Source organism: Neoarius graeffei, chromosome 19 (genome assembly GCF_027579695.1).
Source record: "Neoarius graeffei isolate fNeoGra1 chromosome 19, fNeoGra1.pri, whole genome shotgun sequence".
Lineage (NCBI taxonomy): Eukaryota > Metazoa > Chordata > Actinopteri > Siluriformes > Ariidae > Neoarius > Neoarius graeffei.
Window position 1 is genome coordinate 13,232,759 of NC_083587.1, and position 17,347 is coordinate 13,250,105.

At 42.1% G+C, this 17,347-nt stretch overlaps 1 protein-coding gene across 1 annotated transcript in view; it reads left to right on the top strand.

The window, feature by feature from the left end:
- pld1b (phospholipase D1b) overlaps positions 1-16,784 on the top strand; it is a 96,276-nt gene extending 79,492 nt beyond the window's left edge. The window contains exons 16-26 of the mRNA XM_060899681.1: positions 2,013-2,141; positions 2,250-2,368; positions 2,812-2,925; positions 3,013-3,123; positions 3,206-3,294; positions 4,504-4,617; positions 4,799-4,848; positions 10,848-10,982; positions 12,176-12,329; positions 13,151-13,268; positions 13,829-16,784. Of these exons, the coding sequence (XP_060755664.1) occupies positions 2,013-2,141; positions 2,250-2,368; positions 2,812-2,925; positions 3,013-3,123; positions 3,206-3,294; positions 4,504-4,617; positions 4,799-4,848; positions 10,848-10,982; positions 12,176-12,329; positions 13,151-13,268; positions 13,829-14,053 (1,358 nt within the window). The 3' untranslated portion in view covers positions 14,054-16,784. The remainder of the gene's footprint in view (positions 1-2,012; positions 2,142-2,249; positions 2,369-2,811; positions 2,926-3,012; positions 3,124-3,205; positions 3,295-4,503; positions 4,618-4,798; positions 4,849-10,847; positions 10,983-12,175; positions 12,330-13,150; positions 13,269-13,828) is intronic.
- Positions 16,785-17,347: the final 563 nt, after the last annotated feature.

The following is a 17,347-nucleotide window of genomic DNA, read 5'->3' on the forward strand; positions in this document are numbered from 1 at the left end:
CCCGGGTGTTTGTTCCCAGATGTTTTGTTCCCGGGTGTTTGTTCCAGAGTGTTTTGTTCCTGAGTGTGTGTTCCCGGGTGTTTGTTCCCGAGTGTTTTGTTCCCGAGTATTTGTGCCCAGATTTTTTGTTCCCGGGTGTTTTGTTCGTGAGTATTTGTTCCTGATTGTTGGTTCCTGGGTGTTTTGTTCCCCGGTGTTTTGTTCCCAGTGCTTGTTCCTGAGTGTTTGTTCCTGCTTGTTTTGTTCCCGGGTGTTTGTTCCCGATTGTTTTGTTCCCTTGTTTGTTCCCAGGTTTTTTGTTCCCGGGTGTTTTGTTCCTTGGTGTTTGTTCCCGGGTGTTTGTTCCCAGGTTTTTTTGTTCCCGAGTGTTTGTTCCCAGGTGTTTTGTTCCCAAATGTTTTGTTCCCAGGTATTTTGTTCCCGGGTGTTTGTTCCCAGGTGTTTTGTTCCCAGGTATTTTGTTCCTGGGTGCTTGTTCCCAGGAGTTTGTTCCCGAGTGTTTTCTTCCCGGGTGTTTGTTCCCAATTGTTTTGTTCCCAAGTGTTTGTTCCCGGGTGTTTTGTTCCACGGTGTTTTGTTCCTGAGTATTTGTTCCCAGTTGTTTGTCCCCAGGTTTTTTGTTCCTGGGTGTTTTGTTCGTGAGTATTTGTTCCCGAGTGTTGGTTCCTGGGTGTTTTGTTCCCCTGTGTTTTGTTCTCAGTGCTTGTTCCTGGGTGTTTGTTCCTGGTTGTTTTGTTCCCGGGTGTTTTGTTCCCAGGTTTTTTGTTCCCGGGTGTTTGTTCCCGATTGTTTTGTTCCCGTGTTTGTTCCCAGGTTTTTTGTTCCCAGGTGTTTTGTTCCTGGGTGTTTGTTCCCGGGTGTTTGTTGCCAGGTTTTTTTGTTCCCGAGTGTTTGTTCCCAGGTGTTTTGTTCCCAAGTGTTTTGTTCCCAGGTATTTTGTTCCCGGGTGTTTCTTCCTGGGTGTTTCTTCCTGGGTGTTTGTTCCCGGGTGTTTGTTCCCAAGTGTTTTATTCCTGAGTGTTTTGTTACCGGGTGTTTTTCCCAGGTTTTTTGTTCCCGAATGTTTGTTCCCGAGTGTTTTGTTCCCGAGTGTTTTGTTCCTGAGTGTTTGTTCTCGGGTGTTTTGTTCCTGAGTGTTTCCTACTGTATGATTATGTATGGATCAGGATCTTCTTCTTTGATTGCTCTGAACTCTGAGTGGTGTGCTGTTCTTGAACTCTGTGCAAATACATAAATGGAAATTTTCACTTCTGAATAAAAAGCAATGCTCAAAACAATAAAATTTCTCCAGATAAAAAATAAAATATTGAAGATTTAGAAGTGTTTGGGGCTGAATATTACAATCAAGAGAATTCAAAACTTGCGCATATGAAAAGTTTAGGGTTATGTAAAAGAGTATTTATGTAACATAAATAAATGAATAAATAATCCAGATTATATCAATTATTTTTTCATGAGTAATATCTTAAAATACTTGATTAATCTGTTATTACTTTATATAATGAAGAAACATTCACATGTCTTGGTTCTAAAGGTTCTGGGTCTCCATCATTCCCCTCTTCCCTGTTTTAATGGTTCTTCATGGGTTCTTCTTAGCTTCTACTTCTACTATGAACCCTTTCAGAACCATTTCTTGTCGGGCTTGACTCAACACCTTTACAGGTTTCTCCAGACACAGAACAACCTGATTAAAGCTCTTAAACCAGTTCCAATTGTTTGAACCCCAAACCCTTTTTTCCATAAGAGTGTAAGGGTGTTAAAACCTTTGCACTTGACTGTCCCAGGAACCGGGGTATGTTTGAGTGCTCCAGTTGAATCAGAGAATTCTGAGGTGTGGTGTTCACTGTTCTAGATCTATTTGTAGTGTTCTAGCACAGAGACAGTGAGTGAGAACTGCATGGTGATGTTCCACTCGGTTCTGTGCTGAATGGAATTTCCTGGAGAGTGTATCTTTTCCCTCCCGGTTTGATGTTCATTCTGTTTTGGTTTGTTTTTTTTCCCTCTCTGATCAGACGCAGAATCACCTCAGAACCTGCAGGCTGATGTTATCGGTCTGATGGGGAACACGCGGTTCTGGCACGGCAAAGATTACTGTAACTTCGTGCACAAGGACTGGATCAAGTTGGACAAACCGTTTGATGGTGAATCATCGTTTTATTTTGTTTACTCAGAATTCACTTTCAGTGTAGATTGTGAGAAACGATGTGCTAGTGATTGTGTGTGTCCTTGTTAATGCGTTACTTTTTCAGATTTTATCGACAGACACATCACTCCCAGAATGCCGTGGCATGACATCGCCTCAGTGGTTCATGGGAGAGCTGCGAGAGACGTCGCGAGGCACTTTATTCAACGCTGGAATTTTACCAAGGTGACAAAAGCATCGTTGTGTGTGTGTGAAGCTGATCTAGGGTCAGCTTTCAAACCCCCTTCATTAATCCCCAGATTCACTCATCCACCGATCCCCACGCCAGCTGAACAATCTTGACAAATCTTTGATGTGTGTAAATTCATATTTTAGTTGAAGGCAACAACCATGTTTCTAGAAAATTAGACTTTTTTTAAATTAGTGTTATAATTACACTAAATATTATTTCGGGGTTCTGATGATTATGCTTATACTAAGTAGAAGTACTTTTTCTTTGGTTCTGAAAATTATTTGTGTTAAAGGAAAAGGGCCTCGCAAAGGGTGCCAATAATTCTGGACTTGACCAGATATTTATGTGCATGTGACGTAAACTTGACACAGAAGGAGAGTTTTTGAAGCCATTTCAGTAACTTCGCTGTGGTCTCGGTTCTTTATCTCGTGTTTAGCTTGTGAAGCCGAAGTACCGTTCTGTGTCGTACCCGTACCTCCTCCCCAAATCCCACACCACTGCCAACGACATCAAGCACCAGGTCCCAGGCTGCGTTCACACTAAAGTCCAGGTAACACTGAGGATTCGAAGGACTGATCTCGACACGTTTCTACAGGAAGACTGTCAGTAACGTGTCTCTGTGTCCTCTCTGTGTCAGGTGTTGCGCTCTGCTTCTGATTGGTCCGCCGGTATAAAGTACCATGAAGAGTCCATTCACAACGCCTATGTGCATGTGATCGAGAACAGTAAACACTACATCTACATCGAGGTGAGCTGCAGGCTTCACGTCACCATGACTCTGCATGTAATATTATTCACGTTACTGATCAGCCTACTGTCGGCTCTTTCAGAACCAGTTCTTTATAAGCTGCGCTGATAACAAGCTCGTCTACAATAAGATCGGAGACGCCATCGCTCAGAGGATCCTCAAAGCCTACAGGTGAGCTTTACTCACACCTTGCCCACATCACCAACGCACAACATGTCATGAGTTCATTAACACTTAGGTTTCCTGGTTATCCAGTGCTCTGGGTTCTGTACCGGGTTATAAACATGAAACATGACTCGGGGCGCTGCAGGGTCAAGAGTCTGCATCTGTGAAACCTGTCATTATTATTATCTCATCTCATCTCATTATCTCTAGCCGCTTTATCCTGTTCTACAGGGTCGCAGGCAAGCTGGAGCCTATCCCAGCTGACTACGGGCGAAAGGCGGGGTACACCCTGGACAAGTCGCCAGGTCATCACAGGGCTGACACATAGACACAGACAACCATTCACACTCACATTCACACCTACGGTCAATTTAGAGTCACCAGTTAACCTAACCTGCATGTCTTTGGACTGTGGGGGAAACCAGAGCACCCGGAGGAAACCCACGCGGACACGGGGAGAACATGCAAACTCCACACAGAAAGGCCCTCGCCGGCCATGGGGCTCGAACCCGGACCTTCTTGCTGTGAGGCGACAGTGCTAACCACTACACCACCGTGCCACCCATATTATTATTATTATTATTATTATTATTATCATACACCCGCTCCGGGGGGGGTGTACTGGTTTGCCTCTGTCCGTCCATCTGTCCATCCTTCCATATCTCTGTATCTCCATCCATCCGAAACACACTTTTTCTCAGCAGCCACAAATCATAGCCACTTGGTACCAAACTTCAGCTTGGGGTTCTATACCATGTATGTTTTCAGGTCTGTTGCACATCGACTTCCTGCTTATTACCGACTGAATGTATTTACGAAATATATAGCGTGAATTTACAAAATTTTCGTAACACTTTTCTCAGCAACTACAAATCACAACTGCTTGATTCATAATAAGTGTCCGATTCCTTCAATTGCTTGCATTCTGCTATAAGCGAGAGCAGGGGGATGCATAAGTGATCAGGAGCTTACACTTGATCTTGTTTTATCTCACAGTTGAGATAGTCTGTGTGTGTGTGTGAGGTGAAGGTGTGTATCTTCGGCCTGTAAACATTTTGAAAAAATTATAGATATAAAAACTCAGCTCTCTTTTCACTAATATTGAAAAGTTTAACCAAGTTTGAATTTAAATATCAGACATTCTGATAAAAGGCTTATGAATGAAATGTCGTGTCCTCACGTTAACCCTTTCCATGCTGTTTGTTTAACCCACAGGGAGGGTACGAAGTACCGTGTGTACGTCGTTACTCCTCTCTTACCTGGATTTGAGGGAGACATTAACACTGGAGGAGGAAGTGCCATCCAGGCCATCATGCACTTCAACTACAGGTAACAGAAATAAACTGAACAGCGTGTCGTCTGTAGTGTGCAGTGCATCCTTGGAGACACAGGTTGTGTGTGAGTGTGTGAACATGTTTCAGTGTAACGCAGTGTATTGTGCAGTTCAGAGATTTGAGTCGTTTGGTTTTTATTCTCACGTTTTCTTGACTGTTCTTGTTCATGTTTCCAGAACAATGGTTAGAGGAGAACATTCCATCATGTCCCAGCTGAAGAAAGAGAGTAAGTGTGTGTGTGTGTGTGTGTGTGTGTGTGTGTGTGTGTGTGTGTGTGTGTGTGTGTGATGATGTGTCTGTGTTATAGCTGTGTTTTCATTTATTCCAGCTGTTTATAGAGACACCATGTGATGCTGCTGCAAAAATCACACAATATCACACAAAAACTCAATACTTCGGCTAAGACAAAACATAAAACAGGAAATAAGAACATAAATCATATAATTTCTGAGTTCAGTTTGCAGAGTTAAAATAATCAGTAGGTGTCTCAGTCGAGGCCCGATGTCTCGCGATTACGCTGCGTTTATATTCAGAGCCCGTCGTTGTGTGATTACACATCAGGGTCAGTGCTGACTAAAGACACACTTCATTTTATTGTAAAATAAAAGTCTTTAGACACAACAAGCTCTTTAGATGTTGTTTGTGGCGGTCATATTAAAGTAATGCATTTGCATAGACTCCACCCACTACACTGTGTGCACAATTATTAGGCAAGTGAGTACTCTGACCCTACCATTATTTCTATGCATGTTTTCCAACCGCAAGCTAGATACACTTGAATGCTAATTGGATTTAAGCATTCTCAGGTGGTATTTATTTGTGTAATGAGGGAGGGTGTGACCTAAAGTCATTAATACCCTATATTAAGGTGTGCATAATTATTAGGCAGCTTCTTTATCTCAGGCAAAATGGGCCAAAAAAGAGATTTAACAGACACTGAAAAGACAAAAATTGTAAAATGCCTATCAGAGGGATGCAGCACTCTTGAAATAGCTAAGCTATAGAAATGTGAGCACAAAACAATCAAACGTTTTGTTGCAAATAGTCAACAGGGTCGCAAAAAATGTGTGGAGAAGAAAAGACACAAATTAACCGCAAAAGACTTGAGAAGGATTAAACATGAAGCTACCAGGAACCCATTATCCTCCAGTGCCACAATATTCTAGAACTGCAACCGACCTGGAGTGTCCAGAAGGACAAGGTGTTCGGTGCTCAGAGACATGGCCAAGGTAAGGAAGGCTGAAACACGACCACCACTAAACAAGACTCACAAGTTGAAATGTCAAGATTGGGCCAAGAAATATCTGAAGACAGATTTTCCAAAGGTTTTATGGATGGATGAAATGAGAGTGACTCTGGATAGACCAGATGGATGGGCCCATAGCTGGATAACTAATGGACACAGGGCACTTTGACTCAGACACCAGCAAGGTGGTGGAGGGGTAATGGCATGGGCTGCTATTATTAAGGATGAGCTAGTTTGACCATTTCAGGTTGAAGATGGACTTAACATCAACTCCCAAACCTACTGCCAGTTTCTAAAAGATACATTCTTCAAGCAGTGGTATGGGAAGAAGTCTGCATCATTCAAGAAGGCCATGATTGTTATGCAGAACAATGCACCATCACATGCACCCAAGTACTCCACTGCTTGGCGAGCCCACAAAGGCCTTAAAGATGACAAAGTAATGACATGGCCCCCTTCCTCACCTGACTTAAACCCTATTGAGTACTTGTGGGCCCTTCTTAAGCATGAGATTTACAGCGAGGGAAGACAATACACCACTCTGAATAGCATTTGGGAGGCCGTGGTTGCTCCTGCACAAAAAGTTGATCGTCAACAAATCAAAAAACTAACAGACTGGATGGAAGGCTCATGGCAGTTATTGAAAAGAAGGGTGGCTATATTGGTCACTGAATATTTTTGAAATGCTAGAAGTGTTTATTTGTTAATTCTGAGCAGGGCTTTGAACCGGAATTTTTTTCCTAGTGGTTCGTTCCGAACAGAAACGGAATTTTAACGTTTCCGGTTTTGGGTTCCACCATTAAATAGACGTTCCCGAACCGGTTAGAACAAAAAAATTTCGTTCCCGGAACGGTTAATTACGTTCCCTGTCAGCTGTTTAACAATGGCTATAAAATTATGTCTCTGTCTCATCCAGCTTAAGCCAAATGTAGGCTAATTCTATTACAACCTTCATTAAATAAGACAAGAAATAATTCAAAACAATTATTATTTCAAATGTTGGCGATTTGGATTCTCAGTATGTCTTCCCATCTACACAAACAGAAAAAGTGCCAAAAATGAAAGATAATTCGTTTAGTGTGTTACCAAAGGCTAGTCAGGCCCTATAGAGGGCTACCGCATGACGTCACCGCGCCGCGAGATTTTGTTAGGCGCCATATTGGAAGTACACATCTATGCAAATACATACATTCATAAACTACAGCTGAAATGTAGCCAGGGCCGGTTCTGCCCTAATCTGGACCCGGGTGCAACATCGTGCAAACCCCCCCCCCCCCCCCCCCCCCCCAAAAAAAAAAAAACAACAACAAAAAAAACCCAGTCTAAATCAGGACAACCATCACATAACTATAACTATAAACATTTTATATCAACTATTTTAACTAAATGGGCTATAATAAATAAGCCTGCAGGCAGCCACGGCGGGCTGCCTCAGAAAAGTAACCATTCAATGACAACTGAAAGCCTGCAGCCACGGCGGGCTGCCTCAGAAAAGTAACCATTTGTCCTACCTTAAAACTCGTTTTGCATTTTCTGCCTCCTTTTTTGTATTTTCGACCCTCCGTTTATTTTCTTTCCTTTTCTGAAAACCCGATTTGTGTCCAGACATTTTGTTCTGCTACCAACGAACTAACTCGTCAGGTCTCGTCTCTCGAGCCCGCGATGATTCCCGTGGGAAGGGCAACAACTGATACATTTTTACAAACAGCCAATAGGGAGGTTGCATCGTTCAGGCTCTTCTTTGCTCAGACACTCAGTAATGCACTTACTCACTAGCAGTCCACCTTCCCGCTCTCTCCATTCAATCAGCGAACGTCACACAGGAAGTGAACCCCAGCGGGTCATAGAAACTTGCGCAGGAGAAGAATGACTATTTGTAGGCTACATAAACTTTGAGGAACGAAATAAAAACCGGTATTAACCGGTTACCATTATTTTTAATAAGCGTTTCTGTTCCGGAACATAAAAAATAATAAAGTTTCTGGTTTCGTTTCTGTTCCATGTGAAATAGAAAAAGTTCCCGGTTTTCGTTTTCGTTCCTTGAACCGGTTCAAAGCCCTGATTCTGAGTTGTTTATTTGTTACACTGAAAATTAAAATAAACAAGTGAGATGGGAAACTTTAAGCTTTTCATTTAGTTGCATAATAATTCTGCACACTAAATGTTGCCTAATAATTCTGCACACTTGTATATTCCCCTGAGAAGGCCTAAACTCCCCTTTCCTTTGTTAATCATTCTGGTTTTAGGTTTATTAACAGTTTGGATTGACTGAGAGCACTGTATTTGTTCAACGATAAAATTAATCATCAGGAATACAACTTGCCTAATAATTGTGCACACAGTGTATTATGACATAAAAACTGTACACAAACCTGTACACAATGTTATTTTGCACGTTAAACAAGTAATATTCTGTAAAGCCTGTTAGAACAGCAGTTATGGTCTGTGTTTCTGTTGAGCTTCATCAGATTGACATGTGATTTCACCCTCACACACCCTCTCACGCCCAGACCCTTTTAATAAGCTGATTTTTTATGTCATTAACTGAGAGTAGCTCTGGTCATCCCATGTGAATGTGGAAAAGAAATGAGAAGTTTGTCTTATGAAAGCTATGGTGTTGATGCTGAAACCCAACCGTTACTCCACTCATCAGCTTGCACACATAGAGAGTTCTGCGGAAGTGTGACTTGCATTAAATCTAGTCTTCATTATTGAACGTGTCTCCAGAGGTCTTGAGGTCGGTTTGGTGCTACAGAGTCCCCTAGTGGCTGTTTACGGTGCAGATTTTCCTCTAATTAGACACTTTTCCATAAGTCCTGAATGTTTGTGTAACGGCGCCAACTCATGCTGTTGTGTGTTTTATTGTGAGACTAACACACTGACTGAAATGTGAATTCTCCAGCAGCTCTGTGTTGTTCAGTCGTGAATTCACTCCTTGTCTCATTATCACATTTTAAAACAATAACACTGATATTGAGACACTTACAGCTCCAGTTCCTGTTGAGGAGTTGCTTCACTTCCTGTGTTTTCTGAGTCAGTAACATCGTGAGTGTAACATCAGCAGGGTTGTGGAGCCCTCCATCACTTTATGGTCAAACCTTCAGCAGTAATACGTTCCATCGTTTACATTTTTTATCAGTACCTGAGACTAATAATAAAAACATTAAAGAGGACTGCACACATAAACGAGCTGTAAATTAATCATATGACTGTACTGTGATGAAACACATCAGTGCTGTTAATATTCACAAAATGACCATTTTTATAAAAAGTTAATTTTATGGGTTTAAAATGGCTCAAAACGCCACCTACTGGTTAAAATCATCCTGAGCCTTGCAAAGCTAGTGCTGACGTAGAGTCGAACGCTTCATATTTCACTACATCGTGAAAGTCTTTTTCATCTCATCTCATTATCTCTAGCTGCTTTATCCTTCTACAGGGTCGCAGGCAAGCTGGAGCCTATCCCAGCTGACTACAGGCGAAAGGCGGGGTACACCCTGGACAAGTCGCCAGGTCATCACAGTGCCGACACATAGACACAGACAACCATTCACACTCACATTCACACCTACGGTCAATTTAGAGTCACCAGTTAACCTAACCTGCATGTCTTTGGACTGTGGGGGAAACCGGAGCACCCGGAGGAAACCCACGCGGACACGGGGAGAACATGCAAACTCCGCACAGAAAGGCCCTCGCCGGCCACGGGGCTCGAACCCGGACCTTCTTGCTGTGAGGCGACAGCGCGAACCACTACACCACCGTGCCGCCCAAGTCTTTTTTTTGTTTTGTTTTTTTAGAAAAAAATAAAGTTAACGCCCTCTAATCAGAGGTGGGTGGCCCACCTCCCCCGCCCCACCCTTGAGTGGGAGTCTGTGAAACTGCACTCATTTTCACATACATGCTGATCAAGGCTCATCATTCACAGGAGTTTACAGCCCCTCCCCACTATGCCCCTCTCCTCAGCCCCTCCCCACCCCATCTGCTTCTGATTGGCTCATAAACGGTGCAACTCGGACTGAAGCATTGATCTGATAGGAGTGATTAATTCAATACGAACAGCTAATGCCGTGGGCGGCACGGTGGTTAGCACAGTCACCTCACAGCAAGAAGGTTCCGGGTTCAAACCTAGCGGCCGGTGAGGACCTTTCTGTGCGGAGTTTGCATGTTCTCCCCGTGTCTGCGTGGGTTTCCTCCGGGTGCTCCGGTTTCCCCCACAGTCCAAAGACATGCAGTTAGGTTGACGTGGGGCGGCCTTGGGCTGAAGTGCCCTTGAGCCCTGACTGCTCCCTGGGCGCTCTAGTGTGGCTGCCCACGGCTCTGAGTGTGTGTGCATGTATTCACTGCTTCAGATGGGTTAAATGCAGAGGATGAATTTCACTGTGCTTGAAGTGTGCATGTGACAAAATAAAGGTTTCTTCTTCTTTCTTCTAATTAATTTCTGCCTCGTTCCAATTTCCAGAAATTATTTCTGTTTGTCTTCTTTGGCTTCCTCTTGCTGTCACTTCATACAGTTTGAACTCAGATGCTGCTCGGTGGCTCAGCGTGGTGTCGGATTATAAACTAGTCATTAACACATCGTCCTGTTTCCTGTCCTGTGTTCTGTTCACACACACAAGCCTCCTGATCATTTCCCAGGAACTGAATAGGATCCTGATCACTGTGTGTGTGTGCTTCTGGGATTTCAACTCGTATTCCCCATGAAGCCCTTCCTCATTATTCCATTTCCTGTGCACCTGTGCACACTTGTAGCAGGAATTTAATGCTTATTAATGAGAAAGAGGTTCAATGTGAACACAAGTCAGAGGGAGGAGATTCAGAAATGATTGAGAGACTGAGGTTTGAACATCACCAGTACAGATGTTCATAATGTCCTGGGTGTGGAAAACAAACAGCTGTTAATTAACATTAAATAAACAGGTCTGTGTGAAAGCAGCTCATCTCTCTCTCTCTCTCTCTCTCTCTCTCTCTCGGCGCAGTGGGAGATCAGTGGATGAACTACATCTCGATTGGGGGACTGAGGACTCACACTGAACTGGAGGGAAAACTGGTGACGGAGTTAATTTATGTCCACAGCAAAATGCTCATTGCAGACGACAACACCGTCATCATCGGTGAGTGAGTGAGGGACAGGCCACAGTCCGGGTGACTTTCACTCTTTTACTGTATTTTGTTATATTATACTTTACAGTATGCAGCGTTCAGAAGAACCCAGTGTGAGGAGGTTCACTCACTCAGTATGCACTTCCTGCTGATGATTAGAGGATCATTGGTTTGGGAATTTAGGCTCAGTTCGGAGAAATCCACACACAATGCATGTGCTTCTATAGCATTTTAGTTTGGCAGATAAATAATTAAACCATTACAGTGAGTACTCTGAACAAAACAAACATAACGATTATTGAAAGATTATTGAAGTTTGAATAAAGACACCTAAATGTTCGACTCTTCTGAAACACAGTAAACACATCCTCAGGCATCGGTCTGGATTATCAGGGAAATCTTTGCAATAGTGTGATGCTGAAACACAGCGACTTCCTCGAGCCTCCCTCGAGCTGTGTTTCATTAACCCGCTTAATGCACAATTTGAAATGACGAACTCATTAATGGAAACGTGAATTTTTTAAAAAGTCTCAAATACGGCAAAGTTCTTCTGTTCACATGAGGTGGTTTTGCAGATGATTTGATAAAGTAATATTTCTCAAAAATTGAAATGGAAACACATTTTTCAGATTTAAGTCACATGACGGGGCGGCACAGTGGTATAGTGGTTAGCGCTGTCGCCTCACAGCAAGAAGGTCTGGGTTCGAGCCCCGTGGCCGGTGAGGGCCTTTCTGTGCGGAGTTTGCATGTTCTCCCCGTGTCTGCGTGGGTTTCCTCTGGGTGCTCCGGTTTCCCCCACAGTCCAAAGACATGCAGGTTAGGTTAACTGGTGACTCTAAATTGACCGTAGGTGTGAATGTGAGTGTGAATGGTTGTCTGTGTCTATGTGTCAGCCCTGTGATGACCTGGCGACTTGTCCAGGGTGTACCCCGCCTTTCGCCCGTAGTCAGCTGGGATAGGCTCCAGCTTGCCTGCGACCCTGTAGAACAGGATAAAGCAGCTACAAATAATGAGATGAGATAGAGAGCACTCTGTAAGAGATATCACGAGGGGAGAAAACCAGCTTTAATCACAGAACATCACTCAGTGGAACCACAGAACATTCACTATGGTGTTTTGGTGAAATTTTTAAAACATCACTTCTATTTTGCACAAAACTGCAACAGAAACCCCTCTCTCTCTCTCTCTCTCTCTCTCTCTCCAGGTTCAGCAAACATTAATGACCGCAGTATGTTGGGAAAGCGGGACAGTGAAGTGGCTGTTATTTATGAGGACACAGAGACGGAGACGTCTGTTATGGATGGACAAGAATATCAGGCAGGACGATTCGGACTGCAACTCCGTCTAGAATGTTTTAGGTGATTGATTTTTTTTTAAATGGAGAACTGGAACAATAGCCATGTAATAACGTTTGAGAATGATTTAAAGGAGCAATGTGTAATATTTAACGCCCTCTACTGTCTGAAATATGAATTATAATATAAAAACGAACAACTCATTTCTTTTCCTCTCACTGACTCCACCTCTTGGTGGAACTGCATTTGCCGCCTTAGGTGCTTTTGAGGTGTAAGGGGTGGGGCTGAATGACTAGATTTCAATTAGGGGTGGAGCTAATTTCAAGGTCTGAAAAAATGAAGGACTAAAATGAAGAAAATAGTCATATCCACTGCATGGCATTTTTCTTAATCTTTAGTAATATATGATTATTTTACTCAGTTTTTGGTTTCTTAAAGAACCTTTGAAATGTTTCCACTTTTTTTTTTTTGTGGCACCAAAAATCTGATGAAAGATCCAAAAATCAGAAGGTAGAACCCAGGCAGAATGCTCGGACATTACATGTTAAAGAACCCTTAACAATCCAGAGAACCCTTGAGAAACCATTTTAAAATATGTTCTACAATGTAGAAAAGAGTCAAAATACAGAAAAACACTGAATTAGAGGGTGTGTCCAAATGTTACACTGGTCCTGTAGATTTAATAAATGGGATAATTAATAGATTAGTTTTCACATCATTCACAGATTAAAGTCTCAGAATTATTATAATGTACGACTCGGTGTGTTGATGTGGATTTTTGTGTCTCAGCTTTGCATTTCTCTGTTTTACTCTGGATTCTGTTGACCCGTTGGGGTCGTGCGGTTCTCCTGGTTTTAACGGGTTGAGTTTTGTGCCCTGAGCAGGACGATCCTCGGCGCTCACACGGACTCCAGCATCGATGTCTCGGACCCCATCAGTGACTATTTCTATAAGGAGGTGTGGTTGACCACTGCAGCTCGCAATGCCACCATCTACCAGAAGGTATCAGTTATTAATATTAATTATAAATAAATAGTTATAATGCTTGCGAATTAAAGCACTGTATTGTGATCACGAGGGTTCTAACTCATTATTATTATTATTCCAAGAAGAATAACTCAAGAGCTGTTTTCTATCTATCTATCTATCTATCATTAAAAAATTTTTTTTTGCTTTATACGCTCTAGTTTTTCCTTGAGGACATAAAAATCTTGTTCGTTTTCTTGTTACACCTCGGAAAACCCAAATCTGTACCAAGGATGTGAAAAGGTTTTTTATAAAAGTTATGAATTTAAATATTGGACTTTGAGAATATGTATACCACATTCAGAAAGGCACTACAAACTTTTGGAGCATTTATATCCTTGTTAATATCATATATACTGTATACACATGATTAATATGCTGTATGTACATGTTTATGATAAAGGAAATAAATGTGTTGTGATAAATTTTTTCATTTTCATGTTCTGGTGTACAAACTTTTGGAGTGTTTCAGAAATCTGTATCATGGTGTAATGTGTCATGATGTTGTTGCGACTGTCTTGTCTCCTTCTCCGTAGGTGTTCCGCTGTTTGCCATCGAGTGATGTGAGGACGATCCTGGAGTTGGAAGGATATCTGTCCAAGGCCGGTTTGGATAAAGAGGATCCTCTGAAAGCTCAGGAGGAACTGAAGAAGATCCGAGGCTTCCTCGTCCAGTTTCCTCTCTACTTCCTGAGTGAGCAGAACCTTCTCCCACCCATTGGTTCTAAAGAGGCCATGGTACCCATGGAGGTGTGGACCTGAGAGACAGCGCAGGTTTATCTCAGGAGGGTTCTGAACATCTGTTCGTGGATTTAGAGGAGATTTGTCAAGTCGTGATGTGACTGTGTCCTGATTTGTGTTTTCACTCTGTGGGAATTTTCTTTCTTTTCTAACACTATGCAACTTGAACCCATTTGACAGCAAACACATGCAGAGGAACGTTTTTTTCCCTCCTCAGTATCTTTACACATTCCACAAAATTCCTTTTAATTTGTTTCTCGTGTCACACAGCATGCTATTTTTTTCTCTACAGTTCCGTGGCCTTGAACACGTTAAATATAAAGTGCCAAATGTGAGAACCTTCATCAGCAAAATGTTGGATGGAAGCTTGCTTGGTTTGTGGGCCTTGTATTTCGCCTTTTTAAAGTATTTCACTGTATGGGACGTAAACATCAGCCATATTTACACGGATACTTTTATGTGTTTAATTCTGCTTCCTGATTGTATGCACACGGATGATTTGAAAGCCATCAGGACTTTCCTATGATGTGTCTCTGGAAGTTCAGAGACAGAAACAGCACGATTACGGCGTTGTGTCCTAACACTTGAACACATAATTAATTAATAAATAATAATAATAATAATAATAATCAGAGCACATTTTAAATATAGGTGAGTGTATGTAATGTTTGAAATTATAAAATTATTATTAAATATTTATACACATTTTACTCATTGTAACCTTGAAATTGTCTCATTCCACTGGCAGATCTGGAATTTTTACACATATTTATAGAATGCCAATGAAAAAAACAATTTCAAGGTTAAAATTAGTAAAAAATAAATAAAATACAAACTTATTAAGTTTTATTATCCCCCACTGGCTGAAAGGCCTGAAGGGGGATTATGTCGTGGTGATGTCCGTCTGTCCGTCCTGGGAAGGGTGCTCACCTTCTGAAATCAAATCCTCTCACAATTTGTAGAGGAATTTCATGAAACTTGGCAAAAGGCCTTGTTATTATGTCGGTAGTACGCATATTGTTGTTATTTTGTTCAATTCGGTCGCATTTTACCAGAGTTGTGACCCTTGATCAACAACCTTGTACAAGGTATGCTTGCTTTCTGAAATCAACTTCCCTCACAATTTTTATCCTCTGCTGGTCGAAAGGCCCGAAGGGGGATTATGTCGTGGCTATTTCCGTCCGTCCTTCCTGGGAAGGGTGCTCGCCTTCTGAAATCAGCTCCTCTCACAATTTGTGGAAGAATCTCACGAAACTTGATAGGATGCTTTATTATATGTCGCTAATACGCATGTTGCAATTTTGTTCAATTCAGTCGCATTTTACCAGAGTTATGCCCGAGTAGCCAGCGGGGGATATTGTGCTCTCAGAGCACTCTTGTAATATATTATATAACCTCACGTCGATTTTTAACCTCATCTCATCTCATTATCTGTAGCCGCTTTATCCTGTTCTACAGGGTCGCAGGCAAGCTGGAGCCTATCCCAGCTAACTACGGGCGAAAGGCGGGGTACACCCTGGACAAGTCGCCAGGTCATCACAGGGCCGACACATAGACACAGACAACCATGCACTTCTTACATTCCTCCGCCATTCCACCTGTTGTGCTGAATACCAGTGGTGTGACTGTACCTTGCTCGATTTCCATAACCCTGCTAGCATACTGGCGTTTCTTTTCCTTCTCGTGTTGTCAGTAGACTTGCTTGGGGCTTAGGTATCTGTATGATTCTGGATTTGGGTGACACACCCAGACGTCGAAGAATGCAGATCTCTGCTTCTCCCAAAACCCGCGAGCATGGATGTCTAATCGAGCATCAGGGGCTCTGTTTGCGCCCCTTTTCAAGCTTTCTTCCAGTAATCTCCTGCAGTACCGGTTCTATTTCAACATCATTACACAGCATTTTTAACATCTCTACATAATTATTATTATTATTATTATTATCCATCCATCCATTATCTGTAGCCGCTTATCCTGTTCTACAGGGTCGCAGGCAAGCTGGAGCCTATCCCAGCCGACTACGGGCGAAAGGCGGGGTACACCCTGGACAAGTCGCCAGGTTACTGCAGGGCTGACACATAGACACAGACAACCATTCACACTCACATTCACACCTACGGTCAATTTAGAGTCACCAGTTAACCTAACCTGCATGTCTTTGGACTGTGGGGGAAACCGGAGCACCCGGAGGAAACCCACGCGGACACGAGGAGAACATGCAAACTCCGCACAGAAAGGCCCTCGTCGGCCACAGGGGTCGAACCCGGACCTTCTTGCTGTGAGGCGACAGTGCTAACCACTACACCACCGTGCCGCCCCCGATTTTTAACTTAATAATTAAAATGTGATTTTAGTGTTCTTGTGACCAAAAAAAATTAAACTCATTATGTAAGCTTCCAAAATCATTCAAACTTTCTAAATGGTGAAGTAAATTTGTATTATTATTATTATTATTATTATTATTTTACAAACAAACCTTTTAATAAATTCAAACAAAGAGCACTCTGGATTAAGAATGAAAGGCCATAATGAATGCTGTTTTATATCTGTGTGTTCAGACAGTAGCTTGAATGTTGGTGTACATGAAGTGGATGGTGTAAATCAGGAATCAAGTCACACCTCAATGGCAAAATGTTAAATATTTTATGTTATTTTATGTTTTACAGAATATTACTTGTCAAAAAAACAGCAACAGCCTTTAATGAGTATATACATGTATTAATGGGATTAAAACTATTTTCTTGTGATTTTCAAACTGTTGCTCGTTAAGATTTTCTTCACACCACACTGGATATTGTTGATCTCAGACTCATGAGTGTGAAATCAGAGCTGTGAGAGCCGATACTCTGCAGTGATGGGGTCGTAACATCGTTGCTCTCACTGAACACAGGGATGTTGAACATCAGAGACATGATGCTTCAGGTAAAAAAAAAAAAACAGCACCTGAATTACCCCACAGAAAACACCTGGGCAAGAGTGACCTTTGACCTCGTCTCCCTCAGGAGAAATTTGTGCACAAGTCCTCTGGGAGAAAGTGAGACACAATGCAGTCATTAGTTTAAAGCTTTATCACTGTGGAGATCACTGTGTGGGAAAGAGAAAATAAAACCAGCTGTTTAAACCAATACAAATAACAACGATCAGATTTGGGTAAAATAAACATAGATATAAACCTGTAATATTAAAGAAACACTCCTGACTCAACAGAGAAGCAGTATATTACATTTTAAAGGATCCCTCCTGAAACTGGGTGTTAATACTTTTGCTCGGTGAATTGACTTCTTCTGTAAAACACACAGCTGTTCTTGTTTTTTATTT